This window comes from Ambystoma mexicanum, chromosome 7q (genome assembly GCF_040938575.1).
Source record: "Ambystoma mexicanum isolate Mex_15411 chromosome 7q, UKY_AmexF1_1, whole genome shotgun sequence".
Lineage (NCBI taxonomy): Eukaryota > Metazoa > Chordata > Amphibia > Caudata > Ambystomatidae > Ambystoma > Ambystoma mexicanum.
Window position 1 is genome coordinate 537,160,322 of NC_090941.1, and position 14,884 is coordinate 537,175,205.

Sequence of the window (14,884 nt, forward strand, 5' to 3'; positions counted from 1 at the left end):
TATATATTTATCTTTTTTTTTTTTTTTTCTTAAATGGTGCACTTCTCCAGCATTCGGGTATGGCATGGATTCACATGCTTATGAATATTCCCTGTAGTCAAGCTGGGAATCCTCCGTAAAAGAAAAAAAAGTTTCACTTTAAAACTGTATTTCTCCTCTAAACCAATCACTGTGCCCTAGCTCATACTGCCCCATCCAATGGATCTTCTCCCTAAGCCCCGCCTCTGGCAGCCATCTTCAGATTTTCTACTGCACTGTTGGGAGTCCTTGAGTTGCTCTCTGAGCTAGTTGTATGTTTCTTTGAGTTTTTCAACGAGTAAAGTTACATTTTTGTTCCAAACAGCCTGTGTGTTTTCCTCAACTGCCGGCAACAGGGATCAGTTGTCAGTGAAACGCTGCGGCCCCTCAAGGGCGAAGATTCATCGTAGTTTCTAGAAGGCGATCTTGGGCCTACTTTGCGCGCCCTCTGACCATGACTGAGGAGGAGGGGAAGCCCCCTCTTCAGACCGTGTGCCAAATGCAGGCTACAAGTGTGTTTGTGGAGGACAAGCACCTACAATGCCTCTACTGCCTACACCCAGACCGCTAGGAGGTAGAGTGCGAAATATGCCTCAGTTTCTCTAAGAAAACGATGAGACAGGCATAGTAGGCTGGCGGCATGGCTTAACTCGAACAAGGCCTCTGCCCCGTGCTTTGAGCAGGGTCCTGCCTCGTACAAGACAGGCCGGTCCGAAGAGCCATCTTCTAAGTCCTTTGAGGTAGCCCCATCTGTGGGGGTCCAAGATAAGGCCAAGATCCTGAAGTCCGGTTCCACCGGGTTCGCAGCTGTTGCGGGTCCCAAGTTGGAAAGCACCTCCATTGCCAGTCTACCATCGAGCTCCTCTTCCAAGAGGAAGTCATCCACCCTGGCAAAGCTATGGGAGAAATTGGATAAGCCAAGGACAGTAGAGGAGAATAAGGCAGCGCAGCCCAGCCCAAGCAGCCCAGCCCAGCCCAAGCAGGCTCAACCGGCACAGACAAAGTCCTCGCCTGCGACTTTGTTGACGTCTACTCCTACTGCAGCTATGGGCGCTGATCCTATGAGGGTGACTCCTGCAGCGCTGAAAGTGTCCCTTCCCCCCACAATGCGACACTACCACAGAGGCTTTAACAAAGGCTGCAGGCACTCGAGGGGGGGCTTAAGGTACCGGCCTAGGTCCTGGTTGAGACCCCTCAGGGAAGAAAAAAGAGGGGCCATGGAGGCCCCGAATCAGTCCTCCCAGGTTACCGTTCCACCTAGGGATGTCTCGTCCACGGACGACGTTCAAGAGTCCATGCATACAGTCCATGATGACGACGACGATGGCGCAGGGCCTAGTTTTCCTTCCTTACTTTCTCAGCCGAGAGACATTTCCTTGGCCATTCTATCGACTCTACACACCTTGGTGTCGGAGATTCAGCTGTGGTTGCCCCCTGCACCCGGAGTACATCAGGCTTCTGATCAGCCTCCACCTAAAAAGAGGAAACGTCATCTGACGCCCCTGTATCAACCTCCTCCACCACGTCTGGCCCAAACTCCCCCAGCGGACCCGGAGATGGTTACTGGGACGGATACGGCCACAAGTATGGACGAAGACGGCCACAAGTATGGACAAAGACTTCGTCCCAGTGGACAATGAATCGCCACCTTTGGATGCTCCTTCGTTTCCCCACCGGACAAGGTGGGATCGTTCCACTCCATGACAACATTTGCTCAAAACCAGCCTACAGCTAAGAAGCATATACACGATCCATTGTTACTCCCTAAAAACAGGAAAATGTGCCCAACAAAAACAGGAAACCATGAACATATAGGAACCTACCCACTGCTTCTACCCACAAACTTCCACTGATATTTGTTTGAATCGGTAACCTGCAGAGCAGTGACATTGGTAGAAACTCAAATAATACTAATGCCCAATCTCAAGAGGAATTTTAAGGGGACAGAACATATTTTAATAAACATGAAATATCCCTACTGGCAAAGCTAATTACTTTCTTACTCCCTGAAAAATCATTTGATTCGGAGTAGGGTGTAACATATCAGAGCCCGCCTTGTAACCCTGACATAGGAAGTGATATGACCGGATACATAATACAGCTTAGTTTTGCACAGCCTAGACACAATTCCACGAGTCTTACTGAGGTTTCGTCTTGAGCACCGTTGAAGAAAATTGCATATATTTGCCTTTTAAGTCAATTGCAGCAATGTTCATAGGTACAACAGATTGAGTGCTTTCTTTAATTAGGGCAATAAACGCGAACACATTATTACATTGAAAAGCCCTCAGTAGCTGAGCAGAGAAAGAAACTGAAGGCACAGTTTCCTAGACTGTTACTAGAGTATCCTATCCTTCAGAAAACGAACACATTTCCTTCACTGTATTGCCCTGTCAAAATGTCCGATTTGGTTTTTGAACGTTGCTGATTTGTTTTTCACCCCAAAGGACTGTTCTCCTGTGTCCATTCATCTGTACCCCACCCCGGCTCCTGTGCTAGCCTCCAATACAAGTTGTCAGGGCTCTGTAAAAAGTGAGGGATTGTAGCAGTAAAACACTAACTGTGATATTTGCATACCCATAATACTTTGTAATCCAAAACATGTTTAAAACCTAACCATGATATTATGTGCAGTTTGAGAAAATGCCATGAATCTTTAAGTGCACAACTACTATGAAGTGTATACAAGATTGTTTGCAACATACCCCACCTTTAAATTGTTGGGTAGGATTATAAAAATGCTCAGTGAAACTGTTTTTGTATAGCAGCGAGCTAGCATAGAATTTAAGGTCTCTGCCCCATGGAACTTTGAAAACTTGGAAAGGTGGCAGATTGTGTGAAAAGCATTTTAGTAATCTGAATATCTGTTGCCCTAATACTATATACGAATAATGGTAGGCATAGTCCATACCCATTATCCCTTGCAGGCCAGGTAAATGATATTGCAATGTTGCTCTTCACTTATAAGGTAGACATGACATTTGCCTGCTCAAAATCCTTATAGTGAAAATTCATTTTTGAGTTTTAGAATGTGTTAACTTGCAAGGGGTATTGCTTCAAAGTGCTTCTGTGACATATGTACAAAGAGTAGGAATCATGGAATGAGGTAACACATTCAGGTAGCCTGGTTACTTGCACTCAGTATCTGATATTTGAGCTGACAGTTGGGCTACATAGTCTGCGTGACGCTTTTGCTAAGGTGTCATGAGTAACAGAGATTCTTGTGCTTAAACGTCATTCATATTAGAAACATAAAACAAGTGGATGCAGGTACAAGTCTGGTTACCATTTGCAGAGCCAAGGTTGTCTGGTATTATCTGAATGAGGTCTGGGATGGAACTTCGAGTCATGAGGTATAAGTGTGATAGTCAAGTGTAGGAGCCATGGGTGAGGTGGGAAGATACTGTGGTTAATGTGTGCAGACATCTCTTAGTTATATCTTCTGTTCATGCAGTAATGATTTCATATTAGTTTCTAACCTATTGTGGATGTATTCTACTTTTAGGGTTTGGGGTGTTTTAAGGTGAAGCTTGCACAGTAGGGCAATGTAAATAGGCTAGAGCAGAATATCAATACAAGTTCATATAATTTAGCTTCATTTTGAGAGAAAGCAAATATTGGGTACATGCTGTGCCTTGTGCATTATTCAAGCAGCACCTAGAAGGAAGTTGGGCAAGCGCACAGCTTAGAAAGAACATTGCTCTCTACCTATTATTGCTAATCACGTTTTTCTTCTTGCAGGAAACGTGGCTAACCTCATCTGTTGTAATGAATGGATAATACTATCCATCAAACCCTAGCCAAGAAGGGCTTGCGGGGAAGACCCTACGGGGGGTTGATCATTGGGGTAATTCACACACTGAAATCCTGTAAGATAATCACGAAATTAGAGGATAACAATGCTGTGGAAGTTGAAGTGGCGGTTAGTGACCGCCAGGAATTCTTTTTTTATTAGTAAACCTATATAATTCCTGGGGGGCAAGTTTGAGAGAATCTCTTCAGGAGGCATTACACAAACTATTCATCCAATGGGCGAATACCTCTAAGAGCAACTTTATTATAGTGGCTGGCCATTTAAACTGCCATATTAGAGGAGGGTCTGGTATTATATCTAACCCATCTTTGAAATCTGTGAACATGAAGTCGAGGACCCTGAGGGACTATATTGGCTTTATTTTTCAATACTTGGGAGCTTGAGATTGTGAATGGGCGTACAATTAGTGATTGTCCAGGAAAACATACCTGGAAAGGTGGGCGCACCCAGAGCACCCTTGATTATATACTCATCACTTGTGAAGTAGCCTCCCTCGTTAAGGACATGATTAGTAGCCCAAACCAGTGAAGTGACCATGAAGCACTAATTGTGACTTTTGGTGCCAATGAAGGCAGTCTTAAGGTTAGAGCATTGGGGAAATATGATGGTTAATTACTCACTAACCCGAATTAGCTGGTCTGAAAAGAATATCTTAAGCGCTGGTTTGGCTACATCTGCCATAATGATTCCTAAATTAAAACAGTTTGAGGTAATTTCCGCAGTTGAAATAGAGAGATGGATTTTTTCTTTCACCAGTTCACATGCAACGTCATTGGTTAATAAATGAATCTGAGAAACGAAAGCCCTTTGATAAAAGCATAAGCGATGCTAAGCGGAAGGTAAGGTGTGATATTGGTAAGGCCAAGGCGGCCTGTCGCTCTCTAGCGTCTTTTCATTAAGTCTCTAGAACATTAAAAAATAAGTAAAGAGCCTGGCTGAAACAAAGGAGACGTTCCAGTAGAGAGGCTTTAAGGCAACGTATGGTTAGGATATTATGTACTCGAAATACTTGCAGTATTTGGGCGCTTCTAGGTGATGCCAAGGGTAGCAAGAGCTATCCCCTGATCAACCCTATTGGTGCTCAAGACTGGAAGACATTTCTAGGGAATCGCAATGCCCCTGTAAGCTCAGTGGATAAATGTGAGATTAATATCGAACCTACTTGTCTTCCTTTTCTTGTTACACTGGATGTGTTAGAATCCAAAATAACGAGCATAAAATCTTCTCGAGCCCCAGGCCCCAATGGGTTAGCGAATGTTGTACTCAAAAACAACCCCCACTTTTGGGCATGTCTATTAAAAATATTGTTCAATAAGGTACTCTCGGAAGGCAAGATACCCAGTTCTTGGCAGATGGCCATTCTTATTCCAGTGTTTAAAAGAGGCAGCAAGACAGAGCCGGGTAATTATAGATTACTCTCCATGCTTGATTGCATGGGAACATTTTGCCACACTTTTTACAGGAGCTCCAAGACTGGGTTGATAAAGGTCTTTTGAATAGATTTCAAAGTGGATTCAGTCCAGGTTACTCCAGAGCCCATAATTTGCTTATTATAGATACTCTCTGTGCCAGAGCATCACAACCTAATAATCCTCCATTGTACGCTCTATACATAGATTTCAAAGCAGCGTTTGATCTGGTATGTTGGGAGAGGCGCTGGCAGACTTCATAACTTGGGCTGTCTTGTTGCAATACTCTATTACTTTAAACTACTCAATCATAGCACCTCGGTCTCCCTCAAACTTGATACTCGAGGCACAATGACTGAACCCATCAAAAAAAATAGGGGAGTTAAGCAGGGGTGTGTGACAGCCCCCTGCTATACGATCTTTTTGTATATGATCTTCCAGCAGCCATCGGGGGGGAAGTACACAATTGTCTTCCCAAAATGTGTACAATGCATTGCCTTGTATTAGCATATGCGGATGACTTAGTCATCCTGAACCATACTTTTAGAGGATTGCTGAGATCTGCAGAAGCGCTATGGACATATGTCAATACCAATGGCCTTATGATCAAACAAGATAAAACCCAGTTGATTGTATTTACGTGCAAAAAAATAGCTTGCCCCCGTCTGTATGTCCGTGACTTAGAGATTCTATACACTCCCTATTCCAAATATCTGGGGGTTGAGATTGATGCAAGAGGGGACTATCTTTCTTGCATCCAGACACGTATGGGTAGAGCTGCCCAATTAACTGTGTTAATGCATCAATTTACCTGCAAACAAAGTGGGTACTGAATTTGGGGCGTGTGTCAACTTTACATTCAGTGTCTGGGCCCCATGGTAATCTATGGTATATCAATTAATTTGAAATGGCTTCAAATAGTCGAAAGGAAATTTTGGAGGAAGCTAGCCATATGTATTCCTATGGCTATTATTAGATTAGAAATGGGCCTTCTTTCTCTAAAGTCACTGATTCTGAAGAGAGCTGAACTGTACGTAAAAATGCTTAATGCCCCTGAAAATCTGCTCTTGGTTAGTATGGGTGAGAAAGTGCTAAAAGAAAAGGTGAATTCTCGGTTTAAGAAAGGTATGGATATTCTGTTTAGAGATATAAGTTGGACCCCCAGATGGGGGTGGGGGAGGATGACTCCACTACAATTAAGTTCTTGTTGGGTAAATATATTGACCAATGGGATTGGCATGAAAATGATGTGCATCTTGGCAGATTGAAAAGATATCAATTTATATTGTATGTATTATACACATTTAAGAGACCACAAAGATATCTGAATTCATGTCCTTCACCCAGTCTTAGGAGATTTATATTACTGTTAAGAATCGATCATCTGCCTGTCTTGTCGGTGATTGGAAATGAACGACAGATTGTTAAGGAAGAACATTTTGCTGCATATATTTGAATAAAGCGGCAATCCCAAATAGGAGTAAGGTCTATAAGACCTATTCTAGTAGATTTGTACATCAATTGGAGTCGATAAGAGAATTCACCTTTTGGCTACAATGTATTAATACAAGAAATATTAGGCTATTTATGTCTCTATTTAATGTATGGTATGTTATTGAAAAACGCTGGAGCATAAATATTTAGCTACTTTGGGTTGCTATTATGATCAATATGAGTGGAATCTAATGTTTCACATAATTGACTTTGGTTGACCGTGTTTAGTGGTAGACAGTGAATTGAAGCCCATAGGAATAATTGGTTAATTAATTGACTACCTCTGGTAGTTTTGACGAAAGAGTATCATGGAAGCATATAAGGTAGATCCACAAAGATTTGATCTTATCCTCCTCCCACCCAAAGGGATGAGTTTGTTAGTACTGCACATCTGTATGGTGCATGGAAACGTTAAGGGCCATCGATTTAGTGTAGTTAATAGCATATCCCTAAATCCACCAAAATAAATGTAACTCTGAGATAACAGCTGGGAGGGTGGCTACAGGATTGGACATCCTAAAAATTATATCGGCATGAAAAGGGCATATTTGTGCGGGGACAGGGATAGTCCATCTGCGATTCATTTTGAGGGATGTATGTGGGCAATTATAATTCGGGAGAATCAATTTTACAAAATTATGTCCAAAGGCAGCTAAAACCTCTGCTAAGTATGACAAGCGTATGCTGTGAAAAGCTTTTATTGCGTTGAGCGACAGCAGAGCCATCGGTAGCTTTTCTTTTTTTTATTGCACCAGTTGACTGAATTGATCACCTTGGATATTATCATGCATTTGGCGATTGAGGATAAAGCCCAACTGGTCCGGACTAATCAGCTTGGAGAGCAGGGGCGTAAGGCGATTGTCCAAAACCTTAGAATAAATGTGTGCATCATAATTCAGGATGGCTTATAGGCCTGTACGCTGAAAATCTTTTGGATCTTTCCCAGGCTTGACTAAAAAGGTAAGGGCAGAGGCCGCCATAGGAGAAGTCACACTTCCAGTCACAAGAAAGTTATTAAATAGCATTGTGAGTGGTTGTACAAGTTGGGCCGCACATTTTTTTTATGAAAAAAGCTATACAGTACCCATCTGGGCCTGGGGATTTGCCAGAGGGAAGTCATTTGATGGCCTGTAAAACTGCCTCTGTGTCAATAGGGTGCTCCAGCTGCAACCTGTATTCGGTGAGAGAACTGACCGGGTTAAGTGGTGAAGGTAGTGTTGCTGTGGCCCACTAAGTCTTCCACCGGAAATTGAGAGGTGTATTAATATGTCAGAACTTTCAACTTAGTTGGTTCATCAGAGCTAAGTTTTTCATTGGGCGCTCTAAGACAGCAAATGTGGTTTTTAGTCCAGAGCCCTTACAACTTAAACGCCAATATTCTATTTGCTTTGTTACTCTGAGAGTAGCAACATGTTTAGTATACAAGAGGAATTTAGTAGCCTCTTGCGTGAGTAAGTTTTCCAACTTCCCTCTGGTAGTTCTTAATTGACAATAGGTTTTCTGCGAGCTTGTCCGTTTATGGTCCTGCTCCAGAGCCAGAACTTGGGCCTCTAGGGCAGAGATTTGCTTGTGCAATAATTTGTGATGTGTAGCAGCCATACTAATAAACTTGTCCCGAATTACAGCCTTACATGCCTCCCAAATCAATTCCAGAGATACCTCCTGGTATTGTTAAGTGTAAAGTACTGGGCAGTATGGTCCCTAATTTTCTCCTCTATTAGGGGGTTTTGCAGTAAACCATCATTGGGACTCCAAAGAGAGGGCCTGGGTTGCTGATCCTATCTCCAAATGGACAGTTTGTGTATGTAAGGCTTGGTCTGAATGAATTTTTCTCCCAATATTTTCTGGACAGTGTCTAATGAGGAAATGGGAGAAAAGAACATGTTGATCCTGGAATACCAACAATGTACTTGGTAATAGAACGTGTAATCCCGGTCCGTTGGATGAAGGAGTCTACAGGTATCCACTAAGCCCAAATCCCAAACCCCCTTAGAGTCTGACGCTAAGGAATGGATGCATGCTGAGGAAGCTATAGAGGAGCGGTCCCTTATTGGGTCTGTTACAGCATTAAAGTCGCCCCCTAGAAAGGGCTCGCCTTCCGCAAACTGAGAAATGTTGAATGGGAAAAGATGTTCAAAAAGAAGATTGTTGGTCATTAGGGCCATATATTGAGAAAAAAGTAACTGGAGTCCCTCCTAAAACGCCTGATGAACTCTATACCGCCCTTCTTTGTCAGCGAACACATGTTTCTTAATAAAGTCTATTCGTGTGTAGTATCGCTACCCCCCTTTGCTTCTTGCCCCCCAGTGGCAAAGAACTGGCAAGGGTATTTTCGGGGATATTTGTATCTTGTATGTTATGTTGGGTCTTGCAGACTGTAGCGTGACTTGACACTTGTATGCCCTCTTTGTTCTTTGGGTTCCTTTCAGAGAGGCAGGGGTCTGGGGTTGTTATTGAGACAGCTGGGCCTGCTGTTTTATTTTTCTCCCCAAGGTGTTGGTGCAAGGCAGTTCTGCGAAACTGTGTTCTGCTTTCTAGGTAAGTGCTTTAGTATATTGTGATGTTAAAGGCGATCTCCCCAGGCAGTCCGTAGGAGACCGCTTCACTGCATGGTCTGAAGCATAGGAGTGCTTTGGTATTGGTCATAGTGAAAAGTTGCAGATGAAAATGAGGGTGCAGGGAATGGGTGGGTCATTGCTATATTTAAATGGCTCTGTAGCATGAGGTGGGTGCTTGTGTATAGACACACAGGGGGTCAGGGTTATGGGGTTTGCATTTACAGGTAAATCACTCATTGTCTAAAACGTTGCATAAAGTAGCAAGAATCGCAACATCAGTCGTTGCATAATGTTGCACAATTCGCAAGACAGTGCACTATGGCAGAGCATACCATCACATAGCAAAACGTTATTGTGAAGGCCTGTGTTTGTGCATCCATGGAAAGTCTGTAGGTACATATTTGAGCGATTCTGAGGCAGGAATGCCCAGAATGTGGCAGTGGCAGGTGAAAGGGTATGGGAGGGTTTTGACTGTGCGCAAAAGTAATTGCAGATAGGACAGGAGTCTGCACAGTTCATAAGAACATAGTTTCGTTGGGAAAGGAGGAGGACAAGACCACATCATAAATCTGATTTACTTGGTTATACAAAATTCCGTGGATTGGCATTTGTGTGGGGGCATGGGTTAGTGGGATACATGTGGATTAAGGGTTACAATCAATTATTCTTTCTCAGATGGATAAAAAGGTTTCCCCTTTCATATCTGGGAAATGCCTGTGGCAGGGTGGGGCTGAAATTACACAAACAGCCTGGGGGTCCTTCGCCTTCCTGTCACCTACCTGTGATGGTTATCTTTAACACATCAATTGTAATAAACGGCCCTGCATTCTTAATAGCCAGTACACGTTTTATACGTTCAGCTGTTTCGTTGGTTAGATGGTCTTGGACTACTGTTTGGCAATGAATTCTACATGGTTGCAACGATCCTAGGGACAGATCCCCCTAGCTGTGGTATATATTCACAGCCTCAGCTGACCTGCGAGGGCACCAGAGCCCGAATTTGTTTTGTCACTTCTCAGAAGTTGAATAGTTACCTGCCTTGTGTTCAAAGCACTGGCTTTTAAACAACAGAAAGGTGGTCAAGACCAAGTGTGTGCCGGACAGACCAAAATACACTACTAGATATGTGTTAGACATTTGGAGTACCAACTACTCAGACATGTGATTTCGTAAGCTTATTCATGTATTAGTCAATTATGTTAAATATACTAGACGCTTTTACAACACCAAATAAAATGTGTCTATGAAAAAGACCGTCACAATCTATTGTGTTGATACACCCATATCGGGGTGCATACTTTGTTTTGCTGGTTTACACTTGACTCCTCCAGCCTCAAGTACTTTTAATGTCATTAAAGGGAGAGAATGCAGACAAAGGTCAATCTTTAGGCGAATGGCTTAATAGGGGCTGTGGTACACATAGTCGTCGTCCTCGTGGATCTGCTCAGAAACCGTCCTGCCTAAGGGGTCCCTTCCACTGGGCGGTTTTTGTGCAAATCCACGAGGACAGCTGTATCCCTGGGAAACGAGACCTAAATATAATGCCTGCATAAATAAGAAAACCTACACAAGAAAGGCATCTTACAAGTGACCCACCCTTGACTATTTACATCTAAGGATACATGTTAGAAACAATATAATACCTCCTGATGACCCACTAGAGGCCTAGTGGGGAAACGCGTGTTGGGGTTTTAAATCAATTTAGAGAATTGGAAACTACTGCACTTCTTCATGTTTTGCCGTTGGGACAGTGTAAAATACGCACGAGGACCTAATTAAAGAACTTTCCGTTTTTTTTTAACACTTTAAGGTTTCAAAATGTGTATTTTCTGACAGTTGGCATGTGCCCCACCCTTGCTCTTTCAAATTACTTTTAATGTCAGTGAAGCAGTTGGCCATTGGAAATGTGCGTATTGGGATTGTCAACCTTGTTATTTTCTGATGTATGTCTTTACTTCACCTGCATTTGCTTTGCCACATTTACTTCTTGATACCTTTACTTCTCCTTTCACTTCCCCTAGCACTTGCTTCTTCATTACAGGGGGCACTCCCTGTACCCCCTTTTTTACCACATGCTCCCTCCAGGTCTCTTTGGCCAGAGCCCCAACCTTCAGCTAACCTTTACCACATGCATTATGGATTTTCATAGATCACCACTCGGTTACAAATGTAAACTCACCCTTGTTACTTGCGGGTTATTATACATCACTGTAGAGTGCTGTTGAATGTAACATGTTTTTTTTCTCCCTTTAGTTGCTGGCGCCTGACATACGGCATGAACGCAACGTGATTTTACAGTGCATAAGATACATTCTCTGCAATGACTTCTTCGGTCTTCATCGGAAGAGCGATTCCCCAAGCAAAACGCTAGATGGCAGTACTGGGGAAGTTGCCAAAGTGGCTTTGACAGACAAGACTGCAGACTGCACAAATGCACCGAGCTCTGACCTTTCTGACCATCAGTCAGCTGCCGGGCATCCTGAATTATTAACGGGAAAGAGTAAAGCGGAGACCTTTGTTCAGGTCTCACAGAAGCGTCACTCTGCAGAGGAGGAGATTTGGGAAAGCGCACCCCTAATTCTTGAAGAGAGCCTCGATGGCGGATACAGTGAAGAGCACATGCAAGAGACACTTTGATGCACGAACCTACGAATTCTTGTAAAAACGTCTTTATACATGTCCGTTTGACATTTTTAGCATCTACCGCTCGGTCTGCATTTCTTAGCAGACCCTTGGATTGTTTTGACAATCATGGTGTTCCTGAGCGGCATTCACGGCAACCACGAGGGCACCGGTGGCAGAAGAATATGGAGTTGGCATTGAAATTAAGAACCCCATCCACCACAGTGTGTGCTGGTTTCCCACTCACACTTTCATATCGTGTTGTCCCTCAAAATGCATTAGTTGTGTGGGAGCTTAACATCCTCTAAACTTTGATTATCGCTTAAATGCTAAATGTGTGTTTTGCAGGATTTTCCAACCTCTCGTGAACCAGTTTTCCTCTGTGGCTGCAGAAAACAGTCAGGTGCCTTCAGGGCGGTATGCCCAGCGCAATTAACATTTCCTCATTGGATAAGTGGAGACGTGTTCATCCACACCCCTGAGCGTGGACTCACAGCACACTACACTGTCTCCAGGTAAAGGTCTTAATGTAAGGACTTTTAGCAGTATCAAATACTTTATTATTTCTTTATCCCACACTGGTTAATTTACTGCTCCTGTGTAAAGTGAGGACTTTGCATTGAACATTCGTGGTTGAGAACAGACCCTTTGTGCTCTGATGTGCGGGTCGTTTCCTTGTGTAGAAGAGGCATATTTTTACTGTTTTTTAAAAGTCGTTGAGGTTTAGAAAGACACCCAACTGGTTTAATTTTTGTTTTATTCACACACATTCTGTAGCACCAACAGCGCAAGCTCAGTAGCAAAATTAATAATTACAACGAAAACTATCCGTGATAAAAATGTATATAAAATGATTAAAAATACTCTTTAAACGAGTACTTTGTAGGTGTCTCCTAACCGCACTCCTTGGACTAGGAGGGTGATTTGCAGGCACTGTGAGGGGGGGTGTTATAGTGTGGAGGGGCGTCAATGGAGATATTGACTTTCGTGTCCGTTCCCATATCCTTGAGTAGCGGCATCGCCTCACGCCCCGCCCGGCTCTGTCTTGCAGAGGGAAGTAGACATTCTGAGCTTAGACCACTTCTTTTCAGAATTGATAGATCACTTAAACTCTCTTGCTACCCCCTCCCATCCACCACTTAGGATACAGTACCAAAACCTCAATATCTAGAGTCATGTGGGCCCATCCTTTAGCAACTGTCGAGGCATGAGCGAGTCGTTCTGTATCAAGTTTTGTTTTACCAAATCAACTTTGTATCTTCTGTAAATGAAGGTCAGATCAAGTGTTGGTGTCAAGGACAAGAGACGACATAGGCACTTTTGCATTTCCGTGTTCTGCTCAATGACAAACATTTGTTTATTTTTCCATGGGGGGGGGGGAGACTGGCAGCTTGGTTTATAAACTTGTTTGAGGGAGATGGCAATTTAATACGTACCCCACTGTCTTGACAGTTTTCGAGACCAATGAATTGTAGCACTGTCAAAGAAAGGTACTCAAGAGCTGTTTTTTTCCTGATCAGAGATATTCTTTTGTAAAGAACACCCTGTACTCTACCTCAAATTTCAATAGATAAACATCAGTAAACGCAATTGTAAACCACCCCTATCCGAATGCTGTATTTAGATTGGCTGGTGACATACCTGCATCAAGGCAGAATGTTGTCTTCCTGTATACTTCTATCTGTAGAAAGTATTTGCCCCTCTGCGCCCTTGTCCTGCTCCAATTTGAGCTACATGATGAAGATAGTGGTTCTTTTTACTTAAAGTGGTTTTCTAATTTTAGCATTGTTTTGGGATCATGGGATCAGAGCAGGAATGTGAGGGTTGAGGGCATGGAGTCTCGGCACCAGTGGAGAAACTCTTCTAGTGCCAGGCAGCAGGCAATGTCCACTGATTGAGAGCAACCTTGCCTCTTGCTTCTCCTCATTCTCTGCGGTAACAGTGCTATTACTACTGACTGTGGGGCAGAAACACAAGCGTCCCCATCCCCAGTTGCTTTTGAAAAGTTTTGTTCCTGAGTCATGAGCCCAGAAGGAAGCTGATTAACTACACCAATGTTTGGGGAGATGATACTGCTTGGTAGGCATTGAACAAGGAGTTTGCTATGACCTCGAGACCCACCCTGGTCCTTGACCCTGGTCAATACCTTACTCTCAGAGTCGTCTTTTCCTCATCCAACATTGCTTAAGCATGTTCCACACGTTTAGCAGTTCAGTCGACGGGGAAAGTTAGGCGAATATATTACTAGAAGCGTATGAATAAATAGCAAGCAAATGTTCTGAACAGTGTGTAATTTCAAATGTGTGTTTACTTTTTTTTTTAAAAAAAACATGCAGAGAAATAAAGACTATATATATTATTTGTATCTTTGTGAGAAACCAATTGCATTTCTAGTTCTCTGCTGCCCTTATGTATACCATGTTTTACATTGCTCCAGAACAGGTATCTTAGATGGGTCATTCCCAATTGATTAGGCACCTCCCTTAATCACACGAACAGCAGCTGTCATTCCAGTAGGATGTTGTCATTTTGATGGACATCAAAATACATGGAGTTGTGCTTCTATCGCATTGTGATTGAAAAATGATCCCTAACTTGGAAAGTGCAATGGTCACCTTCAACAATAGATTTTTATCCCGCAGTTCCGTTCTTTAAACACAATTGACCCACATTATACAAACAGCTCTTGGAGAGAAGGTTTTTTTTTATTATGTATTTAACTGTGTCTTAGTTCAAGAATGTTAATCCTTGGTAGAATGTTTCGAGATGCAGACATTTTCAGAATGTGCAAGGTTTGCGTCTTCTACACATTTTAGTGGATTGTCATGCGTGTTTCAAAAGTGAGTACACTCTTTCATCCCTTCCCCTTGCCTCCATACTTATATGGCGTCCGTCCTATGGACACTAGACAGGAGCCCTTTGCGATGACTTATATAAGCACAACGCTGCCATGTGTGGGTACGGATTGG

General features: G+C 43.0%; 1 protein-coding gene across 2 annotated transcripts in view; it reads left to right on the forward strand.

The window, feature by feature from the left end:
* NUFIP1 (nuclear FMR1 interacting protein 1) overlaps positions 1–12,791 on the forward strand; it is a 546,199-nt gene extending 533,408 nt beyond the window's left edge. Inside the window, exon 10 of one of the 2 annotated variants that reach the window (XM_069640255.1) lies at positions 11,547–12,791. In XM_069640255.1, the coding sequence (XP_069496356.1) occupies positions 11,547–11,930 (384 nt within the window). In that variant the 3' untranslated portion in view covers positions 11,931–12,791. The remainder of the gene's footprint in view (positions 1–11,546) is intronic. The other variant, XM_069640256.1, reaches the window with a different exon arrangement.
* Positions 12,792–14,884: the final 2,093 nt, after the last annotated feature.